The sequence below is a fragment of the Sapajus apella genome, unplaced genomic scaffold (assembly GCF_009761245.1).
Source record: "Sapajus apella isolate SASKATOON/1434 unplaced genomic scaffold, GSC_monkey_1.0 scaffold32, whole genome shotgun sequence".
In the NCBI taxonomy this organism is placed as follows: Eukaryota; Metazoa; Chordata; class Mammalia; order Primates; family Cebidae; genus Sapajus; species Sapajus apella.
In genome coordinates, this window is record NW_022436972.1 from 19,997,628 (window position 1) to 20,016,316 (window position 18,689).

Below are 18,689 nucleotides of genomic sequence, written 5' to 3' on the forward strand. Positions count from 1 at the left end.
TGTTTGTTAATATTGTATTGTTTAACTTCTAAGCATTTAGGGACTCTTCTAATCTTCCTGTTATAGATTTCTAGATTTCTAGTTTAATTTCACTGTGGCCTGTCAAAGCAGACATTGCTAAGTGTGTTTTATGGCCCAGAATGTAATCTGTCTTGGTGATTGAGCTGTATGAGCTTGAGAAGAATGTGTTATTTTGCTATTGTTAGATAAAGCCATCTGTAGTCAATTGTATCAAGTTGGTTGATGGTGCTGTTGAGTTCAACTGTTTTTATTGACTTCCTACTGAAACTGTCCATTGTTGATGAAAGGATATGAAATCCTCAACCATAATAGTGGATTTCCCTTTGCAATTTTGTCAGTTTTTGACTCATGTATTTTGATGCTTTGTTGGTAGGGTTATATACTTAAGAATTGTTATATATTTTTGGAGAATTATTGACCTCTGTATCATTAGACTATTGGGCTAATGTTCAGGCCAAAGCACAACAATGAGCCATTTTCCTAGATTAGTTTTTTTTTAAGCTTTTATCAGGTATGTCCAATTATAAAGGTTTGAAAATGTTAAGGTGGAAACCCCTAATCTTTTTCAAAATTAATAGTAGTGCTTTACTTCTTAATAATTTTGAGATACTATATGGCAGTAAATGACAGAGAAGAAAAATTGATATTAACATTAATTCTAGAGCTGCTCAAAGAAAATCCAGGAATTCATTGATAATGTTAGTGTTCTGTGGAACTAAGTATATTTTTAGAGCAATAGGATTTGGAAGCATTTTTTTTAATTATTTTTTTAAATAAAAGGAGAGGTTACACCTGGTTTTGTGGTTCACACCTGTAATCCCAGTACTTTGGGAGGCTGAAGCAGGAGGATTGGTTGAGCCCAGGAGTTCAAGACCAGCTTGGGCAACATAAAGAGACCCTGTCTCTACAGAAAAAAAAATTTTTTTAATTAGCTGGCCTTAGTAGTGTGTACCAGTAGTTCCAGCTATGGGAGGCTGAGGCAGGAGGATTGCTTGAGCCCAAGAGGTCAAAAATGCAATGAGCTATGATTGCACCACCGCACTATAGCCTGGGTCACAGAACATGACCCTGTCTCAAGTAGATAGATGGATAGATGGGATAGATCGGTAAGATCAATGCGATAACTTGATACATGGATGATAGGAGAAGAAAACAAATTTTGTGTAAAACATTGAATGTTTAAAATCCTCTAATGTCAGTATACTAAATAGGGAATTATTACTTGAATGATAACTTTAGTAATGGATAGATTTTTATAGATATTTAAAAGTGAATATTAGTAGCAGGTGACAATGTTATTAACATACAAATAATTTAGTCATTCTTTGACTAAATGTTCTGAGATAATTTGTATGTATTAACTTCAAAGGAAATTTCTCCAAGTAATTGTGGAAAGATGTAAGTAAATCCAATGTAGGAGGTGTGACTATATAGGAAGCTCAGAAACTGTTAGGGATAAATATAGAGTTGATTTTAGGCAAAGAAAGTTAATTGCACTGGTGTGGAATAGGGTGACTTGACCTGACAATAGTTGCCAGCTGAAGAATTTATCTGGAATTCATCACATAAAGAGAAGTTGTGGAAAGTATTGACGAGGTTTAAAAATATGAGGGAAATACTTAGAAAATTCATTATGCATCTAATTAGAAACCCAGAAGAAGAAGAAAAAAGAATATTGGAGATGCAACATTTTAAGAAATAGTGGCTGTGAATTCCCCATAATTGATGAACCATAAATCTACAGATACAAAAAGCGCAATATGTCACTGATAGAATATTATAGTGAAACTGCAAAACATCAGAGACACAGAGAAAATACTAGAAACCTCTTGATTTAGAAAGACAAATCCCCTTGCAAAGAAGCAACAGCATGACATCAGTGACAAACAATGAAAGCTAAAAGAAGTGAAATAATATTTTCAAAGTACTGAGGTAAATCTGTCAACCCAAAGTATTTACCAAAGTCTAGCTTTCAAGAATAAGAATAAAATAAAGACCTTTTCAAACAAAATTGAGAGTGTTTACTACCAACAGATCTACAGTAGAGAATGCTTAAAAGATATTAGGTTGGAAAATCTGTCTTGTTACAGCCTTTGAAGTTATCAAAAGTTTGGCATTGTATCATGAGGAAGTGAAATGTAGTATGAAGTGTCATGCAAATTGCTTTGGATTCCCCAGAACCCATTCCATCGCTTTTTCATTTTATATCAACATTGTGATTTGGGGAATTGATCCCACTTTCATGGCTGGGCCTTGATTAGTCAAATTCAGTTATAATCCATTTTCCTTGCCAATTCAGTTGATTCAGAAACCAGGCCTAGGCCATTTATCCCATGGCTATTACCTTGATAACAAGTTATTCATTCCATGTGTCTAAAGTTGGCCTAGTCACTCTGAAGGAAAGAATTTTCGTTTATGCTTGGGGGAAAGATACATTGAGGAGACCCTAATTACTTCTTAGTATGGTAAGAAATAAGCCTGAATATGAAGTCAACATTAGGAATAGCAGAGCTGTGAGAAATAACAACAAAAGAGTTAGTATTTGGTCTTTAATGATGTCACCATTACTAAGTTACGCCTGAAGTTTACCCTATTTATAGACTTCATGTTATGTGAAATAGTTTAAATTTGTATCGTTTAGGAGATTATAGTTTCTTGGTTGAAGCTCCATTCTTTTCAAAAACAAATTAGACTTTACTAATACAAGTATAATTTCAATTCTAAGTCAGGAAAGTTGGAAGTTATATGCCTTATGCTGCTCTGACAAGACTAGATTAATTTGGGGTATCATGTTTCATTGAAGCACATTGGCAGATGAGTATGCCAGAGAAGATGACAGAATGATGAGGAAAGGGCTAGCAGATAAAAGAAGTATTAGATTTATTTCACATGATTCCAGAGGTCAGAACTAGTCCCAATCAGTAGAAATTCTGGAGAGGTTAAGAAAGATGCGATCAGCATAAGAAAGAATTTTCTACTAATTAGAACTGTCTGGAAATGGGATGAAAGGGTGCAACAGTAGAGAGCTAAAATTTTGCCCCCGAGAGTCTTCTAATAGAGGGTTTCCATAGCTATACAAATATTAAGGAAAATTGTTCTGCATGGGTTAAGAAGTTGGATTATATAACTTACACAGGCTCCTAACCATTTTGAAACTAGTTACTAATCCATTCTAGTTACTAATAATGGATCTCAACTCTCTTAGCCTTGACACTTCCTTTTTACTTCATACTCTTTGTAATGCCTGCTTACTATCTAAAATTCGTGATGAATGTAATCTCTCCACACATATAATATTCAGGAAATGTGCATTTAAGAGTGGAAATGAAATTAATATAAACATCTAAAATCATGTATTGCATTTCTGAAATTGAAGAAACTTAAAACCATTTTTCCTAAGGTAGGCACACACATTTGGAAGCAAAATCTGATCTTAATTGAAAAAGCTTTAATTATGGTTTTTATACAAGTGGCGAATTTCTGTTTTTCTGCAAAAATGTTAGTATGTGTAGTCACAGGCTACTTTCAGACTCTGCTGGCAGTACTACTTAACATGCTTTGAAATGCAAAAAAAAAGACAAAACAAAACAAAAATCTAAACTCTTAAAATATCTGATCCCAAGGGTTTTGGCTAACATACTGTGGTTCTTCAAGTATTTCAACACTTAGAAGTTCCAGGATGACTAATTCAAAACATATAGTAATCAATGGGTTATACTTTTAATTAATATGTTTGAATTTAAGAGAAGATGAGAAGCCATTCTGTTCAAGAATTAGAGCAATGTGGCATAGTAGACTGTGCTACAATACACGGGACAAGTTATACCATACCATATTTATTTGAATATGATAAGAGAAAAGGGGAAATAACTTTATTTGATAAATTGAATAACATACCTAAACAAGTTACATTGTTGAAGTGGAGAAAATGAGAAAATAGTTTTTAAATGAACTAGACCTTCTTAATAAATGTTACCAAAATAATTTCCTATATTACGATTTGAGGTAAGAACTTGAAATTCCGTCACCTGTTTAAGCCTGCATTTAGTCTCTAGTACCTAATAATAGAAGTTATATATGATCTCTGGGAGTAACATCAGAGTCATATTGAAAAATACATTGACAGTTCACAAAGTATAATTTTAATATTTAGGATAAATATGAAATATTTACATACATCATTATTGAAGTTTATTGATACAACATTTCTGGCTCAAATCTGATAAAATAATGTGACAGATTTATAGATATTTTGCAGCACCAGCACTACTGCTCTGACACCCTTTTTAACTGGATTTGCAGTTGGATTTTACATATGTTTAAGTGGACAGAAAGCAGAGTATGTTATTTAATAATTTGGAGACAACCTCCTATTAAATATTTTTGGTATAGTTATTCAGTAATATATATCTGTAGTGGGTTTAATCCATAGAACATTCAAACATTGTATGGGATGCAGGATAGTTCTTCATTGATGTTTCACGGAATCTGTTTTTAAGACTAAAAATAAATTATATTTCTTTTTGTCTTCTGTACAAGTAGAGGGCCATTTCTATTTTCTTGACTCTACTATTTTTGTCATGGCAGGTTTTACTCTCATATAACTTGTAAATTATTGTTGTCAGCCTTTGTTGTCTTACCAGAAATTAAATATGAATTTTGCCAGTAATATTTATAATATGACTTTATGCCTAATATGTAGAATTTAAGGGCAGTTACATACTGGAGTTCTTTAAGAAGAAAACTACAAAGAGAAATTAATTTGTGTTATAAGCAGCCAAATTTTATGACTGGTAATGCTCAGAAAAAAATTTAAACACTTCATATCCTTGTGTGTAAGTATCTTTCTTAGTATTTACAATGTTAGTAAAAGTGAGACTTTTACTGCGATGGAAGATAACAATTATATAACACTGGTTACTTTATTTTCTCACCACCTAGTAAAATATGATTTGAAGTTCTTATGTAATAGGACATTTAATTGACTTTTATAGTCTGAATTAATTTTGTCCTTTTTTGTATGTTAGCTGCTTTTATACCTGGAATAAAATGTAAAACCTGTTTTTTAGCTGCAGTAGTGAGGACTAATTTGCTGACTATTTTAGGTACCATTTGGTTTCATTAAAATGGGTAAAATATCTTTTTGTAAACCTTTATAGTACTATTAAATGAGTTTGGATTTATCCTTAGGTGTCTGGGAAGATGGCTATTATGACATATGAATATATGACAATCCCTAGATCAGTTATTTTTAGAAGTCTGCGGTGAATGGTTTAGTCCTTTTTTGTCATTTTAAAATATAGTCACTTACAAATCCTTCCATTGTATTTTAATCATTTTAAACTGTCTTTTCCCCAGTGATTTTCACATGGAAACTTAGTACGTAGCTGAATGTCACAAACTTGTTAAAGTATTAGATTTGCACTGTATATTTTTACATCTTAGCTACTCTTTAATATTTAAAGTTTTTGTTCTTTAGTAAAATAGATATAGTATAGTCTTTTCGTTGTGGTGCTAAACTAGAGCTTGTCACTTTCTCTACTTAGTGGATAAATGACTATTTACAAAACTGATTCTTTGATGAAACAAGATGAATGAAATTAAAATGTTCTGTATTACAATAAACTACCTCATATAATTTTTTACAATATAGTAATCTGAATGTATGTATGTACTTTTTTAGAAAGAATCTTCAAGAGGGAGACATAGGGAAAAGGAAGACATAAAAATCACCAAGGAGAGAACTCCAGAAAGTGAAGAAGAAACTGTAGAATGGGAAACTAATAGAGATGGTGAGTTTCAGAATCTTGGTTTAACTAGCAAATTCTTGATTATTTACTTTGTAGAGTTTTTGTGAACTTCAAAACAACTTTCAGCTATGATCTCTGTTTTGTTTCAGAAACATTTTATTGACATGTTTCTATCTTACTCTGTTATAAGGCAAAAACTGGCATATAGTAGCAGTACAAAAGCAGGGAAAGTGGTTTGCATTGTATATTTTAATTTGCCCATTCTAGTTTTCCCTCTAGAACTTTATTGTGTAGCATTACAGTCCTTCAGGATTGTATTACATATGTAAATTTAAAAATTCCTAACATTAAGCTTAAAATGAAATCTAAATTTGTTTGTTTTACATAAAATATTATAAAATAGATTTTTATATCATAAGGGCCAGGGAAAGTTATTTCCAAGAAATGTTTGACTTTAAAATCAGATGAAGTTGGAGACCTGGATTTATTAAAGAAAAATTAGCAAAAAAAAAAAAAAATCTTTTTCTTGAGACACAGTCTCTCTGTGTCATCCAGGCTGGAGGACAGTGGTACAGTCATGGCTCACTGCATCCTAGCCTCTTGGACTCAAGCAATCCTCCTGTCTGTAATCTCAGCACTTGGGGAAGCCAAGGCTGGAGTATCACTTTAGCCCAGGAGTTTGAGAATAGCCTGGGCAACAAAGAAAGACCCCATCTCTACAAAAAAAAAAAAAAAAAAAAAAAAATTAGCTGGACATGGTGGTGCATGCCTGTGATCCCAGCTACTTGAGAAGCTGAGGTGGGAGCAAAATCATTTTTGAGTCATTGTCTTAACAAATAAGCATTTATTTTCCACACTGTGAATGTTTTCTCCACCTCTTTGATGTTCTGAAAGATGGGCACCATCACGTCCTAGTTCCAAACACAGTGAGTTCGTTAAATGCATTGAGTGGGGGTAGACAATGTAATGTAATTTATATAATTTTGTAATTATTTCAATAGTTTTGTTACTCTGCAGACGACAAAACTAAAGAGTTTAAGAATTTAAGCAACTTTCTGAGTGAGAAGCTGAAAACTTTAGACCCTGGATTAGAAAACTAGAGTATGTAGACCAGTCACTGGTTTTTTCAAATAAAGTTTTATTCTAACACAGTCCATCCATTCGATTACATATTGTCTGTGGCTGCTTTTGAGTGACAGTGGTCAAGTCGAGGCCTTAGGACAGAGAACTGAGAAGCTACAAGACTGAAATATTAACTACTATATTTCAGAATTATCTCTGAAGACTTATAGACTAACACTTGCAAAGTATTGTAAATACATCTTTCCAGTAATTGTTACATCAGTACTTAAAGGAAACCTGTTTCATCATTGGACAGTGCTATCTTGTTAAAAAGTTGCTTCTGAGAACAAATAGGAAACTTGTTTATGGTTACTCAGGATTTCATAATCCAACTTAATACAACTTCTACAAAATAGCAATAAAGGCAACTGTACTGTCCTGTTTTAGTTGACTAATTAGTATATTTAAATAAAATATAAACATACTTAAAAATATAGGCATATAAACTATATGCCTAAACTTTTTTGCTTTCCTTTTATTCTGTGTAAGAGGCTCTTTCCTGCTGTACAAGGTTAATGAGTAATTCCTTTGTATTGTAGATCTGATATATAAATTGTTCCAGTTTGAAGAGCTAACTTTTCCTAAATACTAAGGAATTACCTCTTATCCAGCATCCTTTCTTTTCATTTTAATTTTTTTTGCATAAAAAACATTTTAAAATGTATTTGATACTTATCTTTAAATTTTTTTCTATTGTCATTATAATAATATTTAATAATCGTTGAAAATAGTAAAGGTTCAGAAAAGCCTAAGTCTGTTCTTTTTCTTCGTAGTAGGTGTGCTAAACCTTCTCCATAAATCTCCTATGTTTCCATTTCTCTTTTTTTGCTATCTACTAAGCAGAGATGGTGGAAGTCTTTAGTAGCTCCCTCAACTTCCTCCTACCACACCTTCACACTAATCTTTTATTCATACCTAAACTTTTTTACTTCCCTCTTATTCTGTATAAGAGGCCTCCTTTCAGCCGTGTAAGGTTGATGAATAATTCCCTTCTGTTGTAGATCTTATTTCCTCCTACCTCAGCAATCTTGTTCATTTATTATACACTCTTTTCTATATCTTTAACATCCATTTTCTCTTCTCCCCATATTACTGTTAGTCATTGTTCTGCTTATCCCCACTTAACAACTAAATTCTTAAAACAGTTCTTTACCTTACTGTTTCTACTTGTTCACCTGATACTTATTATTCAGTCTTCCCATCCAGCTTTCCACTAAAACTGCTTTTCAAAGTCACTAATGACCTCCTCTTTGCTTAATAAATGGAGATGTACTTGTTTCTATCTTAAATGACCATTCTGCAGCATTTGACACATCAAGAGCTCCTGTCTTGTTGAAAAAAACTTCTCTTTTTGTTTCTATTTATCACTCTTCAGTCTTGTGTCTTCCTGTTCAAGCCCTTCAGTTTTTTGTTTTGTTTTTTGTTTTGTTTTGTTTTGTTTTGTTTTGTTTTTGAGACAGAGTCTCCCTCTGTCGCCTAGGCTGGAGTGCAATGGTGTGATCTCGGCTCACTGCAACTTCTGCTTCCTGGGTTCAAGTGATTCTCCTGCCTCAGCCTCTTGAGTAGCTGGGACTACATGTGCATGCCACCATGCTTGGCTAATTTTTTGTATTTTTAGTAGAGACAGGGTTTCACCGTGTTAGCCAGGATGGTCTTGAACTCCTGACCTTGTGATCCGTCCTCCTCAGCCTCCCAAAGTGCTGGGATTACAGGTGTGAGCCACTGCACCTGACCAAGCCCTTCAGTCTTACATAGGAGGTTCCTTATATTCTGTCTGCCTCTTAAATGTTGATTCCCAAGGATTTGCATTTAACTATGTTCTTTTAAAAAATCTAAAGTAATTTTGTGTCCAGAGTGTTTTTATATAGGAAATTCTTTTAAAAGGTGAGTGTAAATGTCTTTAATAGGAATTTCTTATGTTTTCCCTTGATTGAAACACATAGGTTTTGGCCATTGTGTATCTCTGTGATTTGAAAGTATCTGTTGAGGGAATATTGAAGTGTTAAGTTAGGTGCTCTAGTCCCTGGGTAGTGAGACTAAACTGGTTTCATAGACTTACCTTCTGCATTGTCATTCTAAAGCGAATAACAATCTTAGCTGGATTCAGAAAAAAATGGTATATAATAATGTGTCTCAAACTTTCTGGTTTCAGAACACTTTTCTATGCTTTTTTAGAACCCCAAATAACTTTTGTCTTTGTGGATTTTAGGTTTTCATAATTGCCATATTATGAACCTGAGAAAATTTAAAATATGTATTTATTCATTCACTTAACAATGACATCTAAAAATCCAGTATATGCTTTTATGAAAAATAACTATTTTGCAAAGCAAATAATAATAATTGTGAGGAGGTGACAGTATTTTGCATCATTTTGCAAATTGTTTTGACATCTGGCTTAACAGTTGATAGCTAGATTTTCTTATCTGCTTCTGTATTCTGTCTGTTAACTACATCACATGTTCTGGAAAACTCCATTATCTACTCATGGGCGAATGAGTACACCAGACAAATAATGTAGTGTTATAGAAATAGTTTGATTTTGTAGAACTCCTGAAATTGTCTCAGTGACTTTCCAGGTATCCTCAGACCACTCTTTGAGAAGCACTTGTCTCTAGGAACAGCTTTTAAAACTTGTTTGTATTCCTTTTGTCTAGCCATCTTCTTTTCTCACTTTTAATTTTTCCTTCTAGATGAAATCATGCTCCTGGGGCTTCATTAACATTGTATGTGTCAATGACTCCAAAATCTGGAGCTCTCAGTTTAGCATTGACCAATTAGTCATCTCCATCTGCGTTCTATATCTTAAGGGCATCACTTTTCCTACCAGATACCAGTAGTCCTGAGAGTCGTCATTAACACTCCTTCTTTCCCTCCACACAGGCATTTACAGAGTTCTGATATTTTTATATACCAAATACCATTGAAAACCATCTGTTTCTCTGAATTTACTACTAATATTCTAGTTCTTAAGGTATTTGTTTTTTGCCTATAAATATATTTTACAAAAATAACCTCCTAACCCCATCTCTTGCTTATAGTCTTGTCTCCTAATTTGTTCTCCACTGTAAAGCAAGAATAATCTTTCTTAAAAAGTTTTTTTTTTACTGAAATATATGTTCAGAGGAATGCACAATTCATGTGTACAACTCAGTGGATTTTCACAAACTGAACATGTGTAAAAACATCACCCAAATCAGTAAGTAGCAACTTAGCAGTTTCCTGTAGTCTCCTTGTGTTTCCTTCTAGTCACTCCTCACTACCCTCGCCTCCCAAAGGTAACTACTGTCCTGATTTCTAGCACCATTGATTAGTTTTGTCTGTTTGAGCTCCATATAAATAGAATCAACAGGATGTACTCTTTTTGTGCCTACCTTCTTTTGTTAACAGTATTATCTGAGATTCAGTCTTGTACTTTATTTCATATATCTTTCATTAATTCTTGTTGCTATATAGTGTTTTATTATATGAATAGACTTAGTCTACTGTTGATGAACATTTGAGTAATTTCCAGTTTGGTGTTATTATGCATAATAAGGTACTGTTACTATTCTTAAACATGTACAAACATATACCCATTCCACTTGAGTTTATGGTTCGAAGTGGAATTGCTGGGCCATGGAGTATGTATGTGTTTCTCTTTAGTAGATAATTTCAGATAGAAAATGGTTGTACCAATTACCCATATGATATTTTTGCCTTTTTCATCCTAGCTATTCTAAAATTTTGTAGTGGTATCTTACTGTGGTTTTAGTTTGCATTTTCCTAATGAAGTTGAAAACTTTTTTACATGTTTACTGACCATTGTACACCCTATTTTGTAAACTGTCTATTCTGAATGTTTGCCATTCTTCTATTGTGTTACCTGTTTCTTTCTTGTTACTTAAAGGAGTTCTTTATGTTTTCTGGATATGAGATTTTTTATCAGATATATAAATATATTCCAAGTATTTTCTCCCACTCTGAGTTGCAGAGCAGTCTTTTAAAAGAATAAATTAAATGTTCATTTTATTTCCCTGTTTCAAATTCCCTAATTTCCCATTGTCTTCAGAGGCAAGTACAAATTTTAACTATGCCTATAAAACATTTGATTATCTGGTTGCTGTCTATATTTCCAGTCCCCACTCCAAAGTCTATGGTTTTATTTGATTCCTTAAACTTCTTGTATTTGTTCACCATATGTTCTTAAGGACCAGCGAAGTAATGTAAAAAACCAAAAGTGTCATTTTAGTAGAATGTGTGAAAATATTTTAGTAATCTTGGAGGTGAGTACATCTTCCTTAAATAGGGCATAAAACCCAGAAGCCACAAACATTTGATTACATAAAACTGGGAATTTCTGTGTAACTAAATGCAGAAGTTAAAGACAGATGATAGGCTAAAAGAAAATATTTGACATGTGTAACATCTGTAAGCATCAGTAAAGACACTATATAGCCATATAATGAGTCTGCAAATACATAAGAAAAAGATGGTCTAGTGAAAAAATGAGTAAAAATATATATGTATTGGATAGGTACCTCACAGGAGAAATAAAGGTGGTCAATAAATGCTCAACTTGACTGCAGGGAAATACTGATGAAAATAAAGAGATAGGATTATTCTACCCATCAGTTTGGCAGAAATGAAGAATATTAATGTTTCCAAGTGGGAGTTCATGTTGTTAAAGCAGATTTGGAGTACAGTTTAGTGATATTAAAAATAGAAATTGTATTTATTTTCAGTCCAGCAATGTAGTCTGAGAAATAATGTCATAGAAAAATACTTGTACTTGAACCAAAGTAGATATGAAAATGTTCATTTAAGTCTTGTTTTTAACAGCAGAATATTGAAAACAGTCCATCTGTCAGAAGGAAACTCCTTTGACTAAGCTATGATTAAGTATGATCATATTAATGAAATGCTTTGCAGATGTTAAAAAAGATAGTTGAATTATATCTGTGACTTGGAAAGATCTTGTTTATAAGGCAGTGTTGACTGTTAAAAGGAAAAATATAAAGCACTATTTTCATACATATGACACTTAACTATTAGCAGTGTTATCACTGGAGTAAGCATGGCCGTAGGAGGAATATAAGGGGAATTTCATATTTTACTTTGTGTATTCAGAATTATTTAAGACTTAAGCAATGAGAATGTATGATGAAGACAGATAGCACAAAATATAGAATGGAATTCAAAAACAAGTGTCTGAAATCAGTTAATAAATTTAGAAAACATCTCATATAGCTTGAGGTTATCATTCCAATTGCCTTAGAAAAACTGACAAACATAAATGATTCTAACTTATTGGAAAAATGTTAAATATAATTAACGTGGTGTAACAAGGCAATTCACAAATATTTATAGTTTTTAATCCTTATACATAAACCTTTTATGTATCTGTGTTTTTTTTATAACATCAAATTACTAGAAGTTTCTTTCTTTCTTTTTTTTGAGATGAAATCTTTCTTGCTCTGTCACCCAGGTTGTAGTGCAGTGGTGCGATCTCAGCTCACTGCAACCTCCTCCTCAGTTCAAGAGATTCTCCTGCCTCAGTCTCCTGAGTAGCTGGGGCTACAAGTGCCTGCCACCACACCCGACTAATTTTTTGTATTTTTAGTAGAGATGAGATTTCACCATGTTAGTCGGGTTGGTCTCGATCTCCTGACCTTGTGATCTGCCTGCCTAGGCCTCCCAAAGTGCTGGGATTACAGGCATGAGCCACCACAACCAGCTTAGAAGTTTCTATATTAAAGGGCATTGATGTTCTTAAGGCTTTTAACCATATTGACAAATTATTTTACAAGATAGTTGTACTAGTTTACATTGTTACCACCAGAGAATGACTGTGTCCTTTATTTGTACCTTTACCAACAATTAATATTATAATTAGAAAAAATGGCTCCTGAATACATGGGAAAAAAATGTATATTCTGTCTTCATTTCTTTCTCTTTGTGAATTGTCTTGTAATATTCTTTGCATGTTCTGTTAATTAGTAAGAATATGTAGAATCTTAACCTTTTCTTTAAAATATCTTCCTTGTTAAATATTCCGTTCTAATTATACTTACTATTTTTCTGATGACTCAGAATCATTTATATGAATCAGTTTTTGTAAGGCAAGATTGTAGTGATAACCTGAAGCTACATGGGAGACATTTTCTAAATTTATTAACTGGCTTCAGACTCTTGTTTTTGAATTCCATCCTGTATTTTGTACTTGATGATTTTTCTTTTGTTGTCAAAATACCGTCAGTTGCAATGTGCCTATCTTGTAATCCATCTCTTACAGGTTAGGAAAACATCTGAGTTTTGATTATATGCATAAAATAAGTACCTTCAGAATAAAGACTTGAGAACTTTTTTCCTGAGCAAACTGTATTAGTTGTATATACTACATTGACTTAGACATATATTTTAACTGCTCAGGCCTCTCGCCCTTGGTTGGATTGCTGAAGATTGAGAACTGAAAGCCAGTTTCTTCTTTCTTTTTTTTAAGAGGTGGGGTTTCTCCATGTTGGTCAGCCTGGTCTTGAACTCCCGACCTCAGGTGATCCACCCTTGGCCTCCCAAAGTGCTGAGATTACGGGTGTCACCCACAGCGCCCAACTGGTTTCTTCTTTCTTTTATGTATTCTGTATTGGTAATATTTCCAGTTACGAATTTTTAGATTGGCAGTGCATTATTGATAATACAGTACCTTCAGAAACACCATTAATCATTCTTCTCAGTTAATTACTCTTTCCTGTGTTTTACCTGGGTATTTGGATATAGAATTTTATTGAATTTAAGAGCATAATCAAACCAGATAATTGAGTCCTATTATTCACTGATGTAAAGTATCTCAATAGAGTACAAAATAATAACTGGAGATAGCTTGTATTCACTAAATTAAATTCAGTGTCTTCATTTTATCTGGTGAAAGCCACATGCTCTTAATTAAATATTTAGTAGTTACTTTCTGACTGAAAATCATGATTTAGCCTATTTCATTTATTTACTGAAAAATCATCATCATACTCCATCATAGAATGAGTAATCAAGCTTAGTCACACAGGTAGTGAATATATATAGTTAGTCTCTCAGTCCCGAAGCATGAATGGATAGTTGTCATTTTAATGCATTCGAGCAGTATATAACAGTGATGTTCATTTTCTTGGCTTTAAGCAGTCAAGTAGGACCTCTTATATTTATCGTTCTTTAGTTCTTCATTTTATTTCTTTACCCAAGTTTAAGAAATGATCTAAAGTGCTATAAGTATAGCTTGAGAAGGCACCTCAGTTTGTGATCAGTCAAGTCCTACATGATCAGTGAAATTCTCTCCTCTAGGCTTCTGGGCATTCATGGCAAATGAGGGTGATGGGGTTGGGGGCCAGTGCCAGTAACTTCTACATATTTTGATGAAATAGATCGCACACGACTCTTCCTTTTTGTTTTTTAAACCAATCTTTGAACTTTTTATAAGAAAATATTAAATGGAAATAGAAATATGGCATCAAATCTGTTGAGATGGACAGTTGTAATCTAAGGAAGTAGTTCAAATTGCTTGTAAAGAAAATGTTATGAATCCTTTAAAAATTAGCATATGTACACATTAGTATTAAAATTAGTTTTAGATATTAATCAGTTGTCTCACAAATTTTAAAAGTGATAAGCATATAGATTGAATGTTGCACACGTAATATAACCTCATTTTATATGATGTATTTTAGTAATGTATCTTTAGGAAAATCAAGGAGATAATGAGTTACATCATACCCAGCGTGAAATAATGAAGGCTTTAGTACCTTTAAGTCTGAGAAATTCAGCTGAGTGTCTTTTGTCTTTTAAAATTCCATCTCCTAACAAAAAACCCAATCCCCAGACAACTCAAAATCATTTCCAGAAAACCCAGAAACCTTAAAAATATTTGACTTTTCATAAAAAAATGAACCATTGTGACTAATCCTTTATAGAAATGGTATCTGTTTCTTTTATCTCTTAAAAGTATGTCATTCTGATGAAAGACGCCAGCATTTAGATTTGTATAAGAAATTTGTTGAAAACGTCTCTATAATTTTTGGCATAGATAGTTATGCTAGTTTCTAACAGTAATACAATTTTATTTTAAAGATTCTGACAATGGAGATATTAATTATGATTATGTTCATGAATTGTCATTGGAAATGAAACGTCAGAAGATACAGAGGGAATTAATGAAGCTGGAGCAAGAAAACATGGAGAAGAGAGAAGAAATTATCATTAAAAAGGAGGTATGCTATTTACTGCAATAAATATGTTAACAGGAACATTTGTATTGATCAGTAACTCAGCTTCTTGCTACATCTTAAATTATACTAGCATACTGATACCTTGATCAACTCACTGTATATGTGCTACTCCATATATATTCATCATTTAATTGTCACATTATTAGATAAGTAGCAAAAATTTATGTTATTGAATAGGTGGGCAAAGCTGAGAGTTTGTTGCCTAGAGTCACCAGCTAATGTAACATGGGGTTTGAATCTACATATGTCTGCTTCAGGCCCGTGCTATTTCTAGAATGCCTTGTTTCTTTTCCAAAAAGTGAAGACACAGTTAATTTAAATGTAATTTATGATTTTTCTGAGGAGATTTTGAAATTTTATGATTTTAATTTACTTTGTTTAAACTGGTATATGTTAGGACAGTTATATCACTTAAAATCATAGATTCAGGAGTCAGACTAATAAATATCAACAGATAGTGGCTATTCTAATTTATAATTTTTATTTTTATTTCAAACTTTTTTTTTAGGGATGAGGTCTTAGCCACAGGCACATTCCAGCATGCCTGGCTTTTTTTTTTTTTTTTTTTTTTAAAGAGATGGGGTTTTTCAGTGTTACCCAGGCTGGTCTTAAACCCCTCACCTCAAGCAATCCTTTCACCTAAGCCTCCTGGGAAACTGGGATTACAGGTACAAACCACTACATCCAGCAATAATACTTAATTTTAATCAGAAGTTTGGTGTGATTCTAAAATACCGTAAGCCTTGTTGTACTGTAAGTGGAGGAATTTCTGAATTGACTTACTGAATTTTTTTTAAAGGTTTCACCAGAAGTGGTTAGATCAAAATTGTCCCCATCACCTTCTCTAAGAAAGTCTAGCAAATCTCCGAAGCGAAAATCAAGCCCGAAGTCATCTTCAGCTAGCAAGAAAGATAGGAAGACATCTGCAGTATCTTCACCCCTGTTGGACCAGCAGAGGTCAGTAGGGCGATAAATAGCATCAGAAGAAAATAGCTTTTTCTGAAGTGATATTAAAAGCAATTATTTAATAGGTTATAGAAGGGTACTTATAATACATTTTATATTTAATGTAAGCTTTTTTGTTCTAAAAAGAAGTCTGAAATGTTTCCATTAAAAAGACAATTATATAGAGATGAATAAAACAAACATCTGTGTCACATCCACATATGCTTCAGAGCTTTTTATTTTTTAAGAAATAAAAATAAAAGCTACATTTTCTGTTCCTCTATTAAGTGTGGTCTTTATGATACTTGTGCATGTGTTTATACTTTCACTAATATGTGTTTTGCAATGTATAGTATTGCTATAATCTATTTCATTGTAATACAGATACATCATAACTTTCCTTCTGCACCTTGCTTTTTCACTTAACATTTTTTTATATTTATCTACATTGTTACAGATAACCTTAGTTCATTCATCTTAGTATTTATATTATAAATTTATCTACTTTTCTGTTGAACATTTACTTTTCCGATTTTTAAACTACTGTAAATTATACGAAATAATTCTTGGCTCTCTGTACATATTATCAAGAGATTAAATTCTTTATAGTATATACCTAGCATCATAAATATATTATTTAGAATTACTGTAGAAGCCACTGGAAGAAGTAAAAATAGGAATGATTTCATTTAGGGACTGAGAATAAGAAGATACATTTTCATTTAATGTCACTCTGAACTATTTACATTTTATTTTAATTAAAGTCCATATCCTAATTTTATTTTATGAAAAATAAACTGAAAATCTCTTCTTTCTAACATTTAATCAGTTAACACGCCCGATCTATTTGAACCTGTAATGAAAGTCATATTTATCTCCCTTCTAGTTTCTAGAGGCTAACCCTATTTCAGACTCTACTTTTTGCCTGGATTATTATGTCATCCTGCTAACTGTACTTACTTTAGTTTCTGCTTCCCCCCCCACACACACGTAAACATTTTCATTCAGCTGTCTCAACCCATTTATTTTCTAGATGCTGTCAGAGAACTCTTAAAAGGACAATTCCAATTAATTTATTATACCATTGAAAAACTCAGTGCATTTTCATTCTGTAGAGCGAAATTCAGATTCCTTAGAATGATATCGACACTTTGGTCTTTTCTTTCCTGTCAGTAGTTTTTGTCTGGCTTCCTCCTGCCGGCCCCCTTCAACCCTCAATTCTTTAATCTAGCTCAAATTCTAGATGTTCCTGTTTCTCTTTACTGAACATAAGTTCTGTTCCCTTTATGTACCTATTAGATTTTGTTTACACCTCCCTGTTGATATTAATTTCCTGTTACATATTTCAGCTGTGACATATTTTTACAACCTCTATTAAATTTAAGCTCCTTGGAGATTGGGACCTTGATGGCTCATAGTTATGTCTTCTCATAGTGCCTACTTGGCATAGAACTTTGCATTGTAATAAGGCACTCAGTAAAGTTGAGTTGATCCTCTCCTTTGTTCGTGTGATTGAGTAAATAATGCAAAGGGATATTGAAGAAGTTGAATGAACAGAGAGTGATAATGATCTGCTCTACTTGCTCTTATCCTCTTGGCTAACCAATTATGTAACTTTCCCTCAATTTCATTTGTTTCCCAATAAACTGCATACTAGAAATACCCTTTTTTCCTTTTCTTATCTGTTCTGTTTATAGAATATTTGAAATTTAATCTTTTCACAGAAAGTTCTGATAGCTGTTTAAACTTTTACTTACAATCTCCTTTACTGCTTTATTAGTAACTCATCCTATTAAATATATGTCATGAATAATCATTCACGCTGGTTTAATTACTATATTTCTTGTATTTTACTATGTTGAATTTAAGGTGGACCATTAATTTAATAATAACAAAGGACCTGGAAAAACACTGTATTAAAAATACAAAGAAAACATTGAATTGAGTATAGCATTTTGTTTTTTTTGAGTATAGCATTTGTTTAGCTCTACAGTTTACATTGCCTAGAGTGTGTCAAGTAATCATCTTTTAATTTTATTGCTGGATCATACTATAAACTGAGAACATACTAAACACATGTAAGGATTAAAATTTCAGTTACAGTTCAGTGGAATATTTCAACCATTGTCAACCAACTGAGATGTGGCAATCAGGTAAACAAACTTCTTGGTCTTACTAGGTTTTCATATTGAATGGAAAGATATAATTACTGACAAATTACACTTTTCCCTGAAAGCTGACATTTTTCTTTGGCATTTATTTTGAGATTTAGTCTGATAGTAAGATTTGTCTTGATATGTGAAATACAGTGTAATCTAAAATGTATCACCTATTCTGTCCATCTGCAATTTTAATCTTAGTTTTTAATTAGATGAATTTTTCTTTATAGCTCTTTGTACAGAGAATATTAAGTATGTCAGAAGCTGATCTAAAACAATAGTTTTGAGGAGAGAGAGAAAGGATTAAAAACTAATAGAAGTAGACAGGTGAGCTCTTTGCCACAAGTAGGAAGTAGGCTCTGTTCCACTGAAACAACAATTAGTTGACTTTTAAAATGTTGGAGATCTTGTTGATTTCAGAATACACAAAACCAGTTTTG

The 18,689-nt window shown here is 32.7% G+C and overlaps 1 protein-coding gene across 13 annotated transcripts in view; it reads left to right on the forward strand.

The window, feature by feature from the left end:
* Positions 1-18,689, forward strand: part of ZC3H13 (zinc finger CCCH-type containing 13) — an 89,373-nt gene that overhangs the window by 21,438 nt on the left and 49,246 nt on the right. For 7 of the 13 annotated variants that reach the window (XM_032294701.1, XM_032294704.1, XM_032294705.1 and 4 more), the window contains 4 exons: positions 5,705-5,813; positions 10,018-10,092; positions 14,988-15,127; positions 15,945-16,102. In XM_032294701.1, coding sequence (XP_032150592.1) covers positions 5,705-5,813; positions 10,018-10,092; positions 14,988-15,127; positions 15,945-16,102 — 482 coding nt within the window. The remainder of the gene's footprint in view (positions 1-5,704; positions 5,814-10,017; positions 10,093-14,987; positions 15,128-15,944; positions 16,103-18,689) is intronic. The other 6 variants (XM_032294706.1, XM_032294711.1, XM_032294713.1 and 3 more) reach the window with 1 other exon arrangement.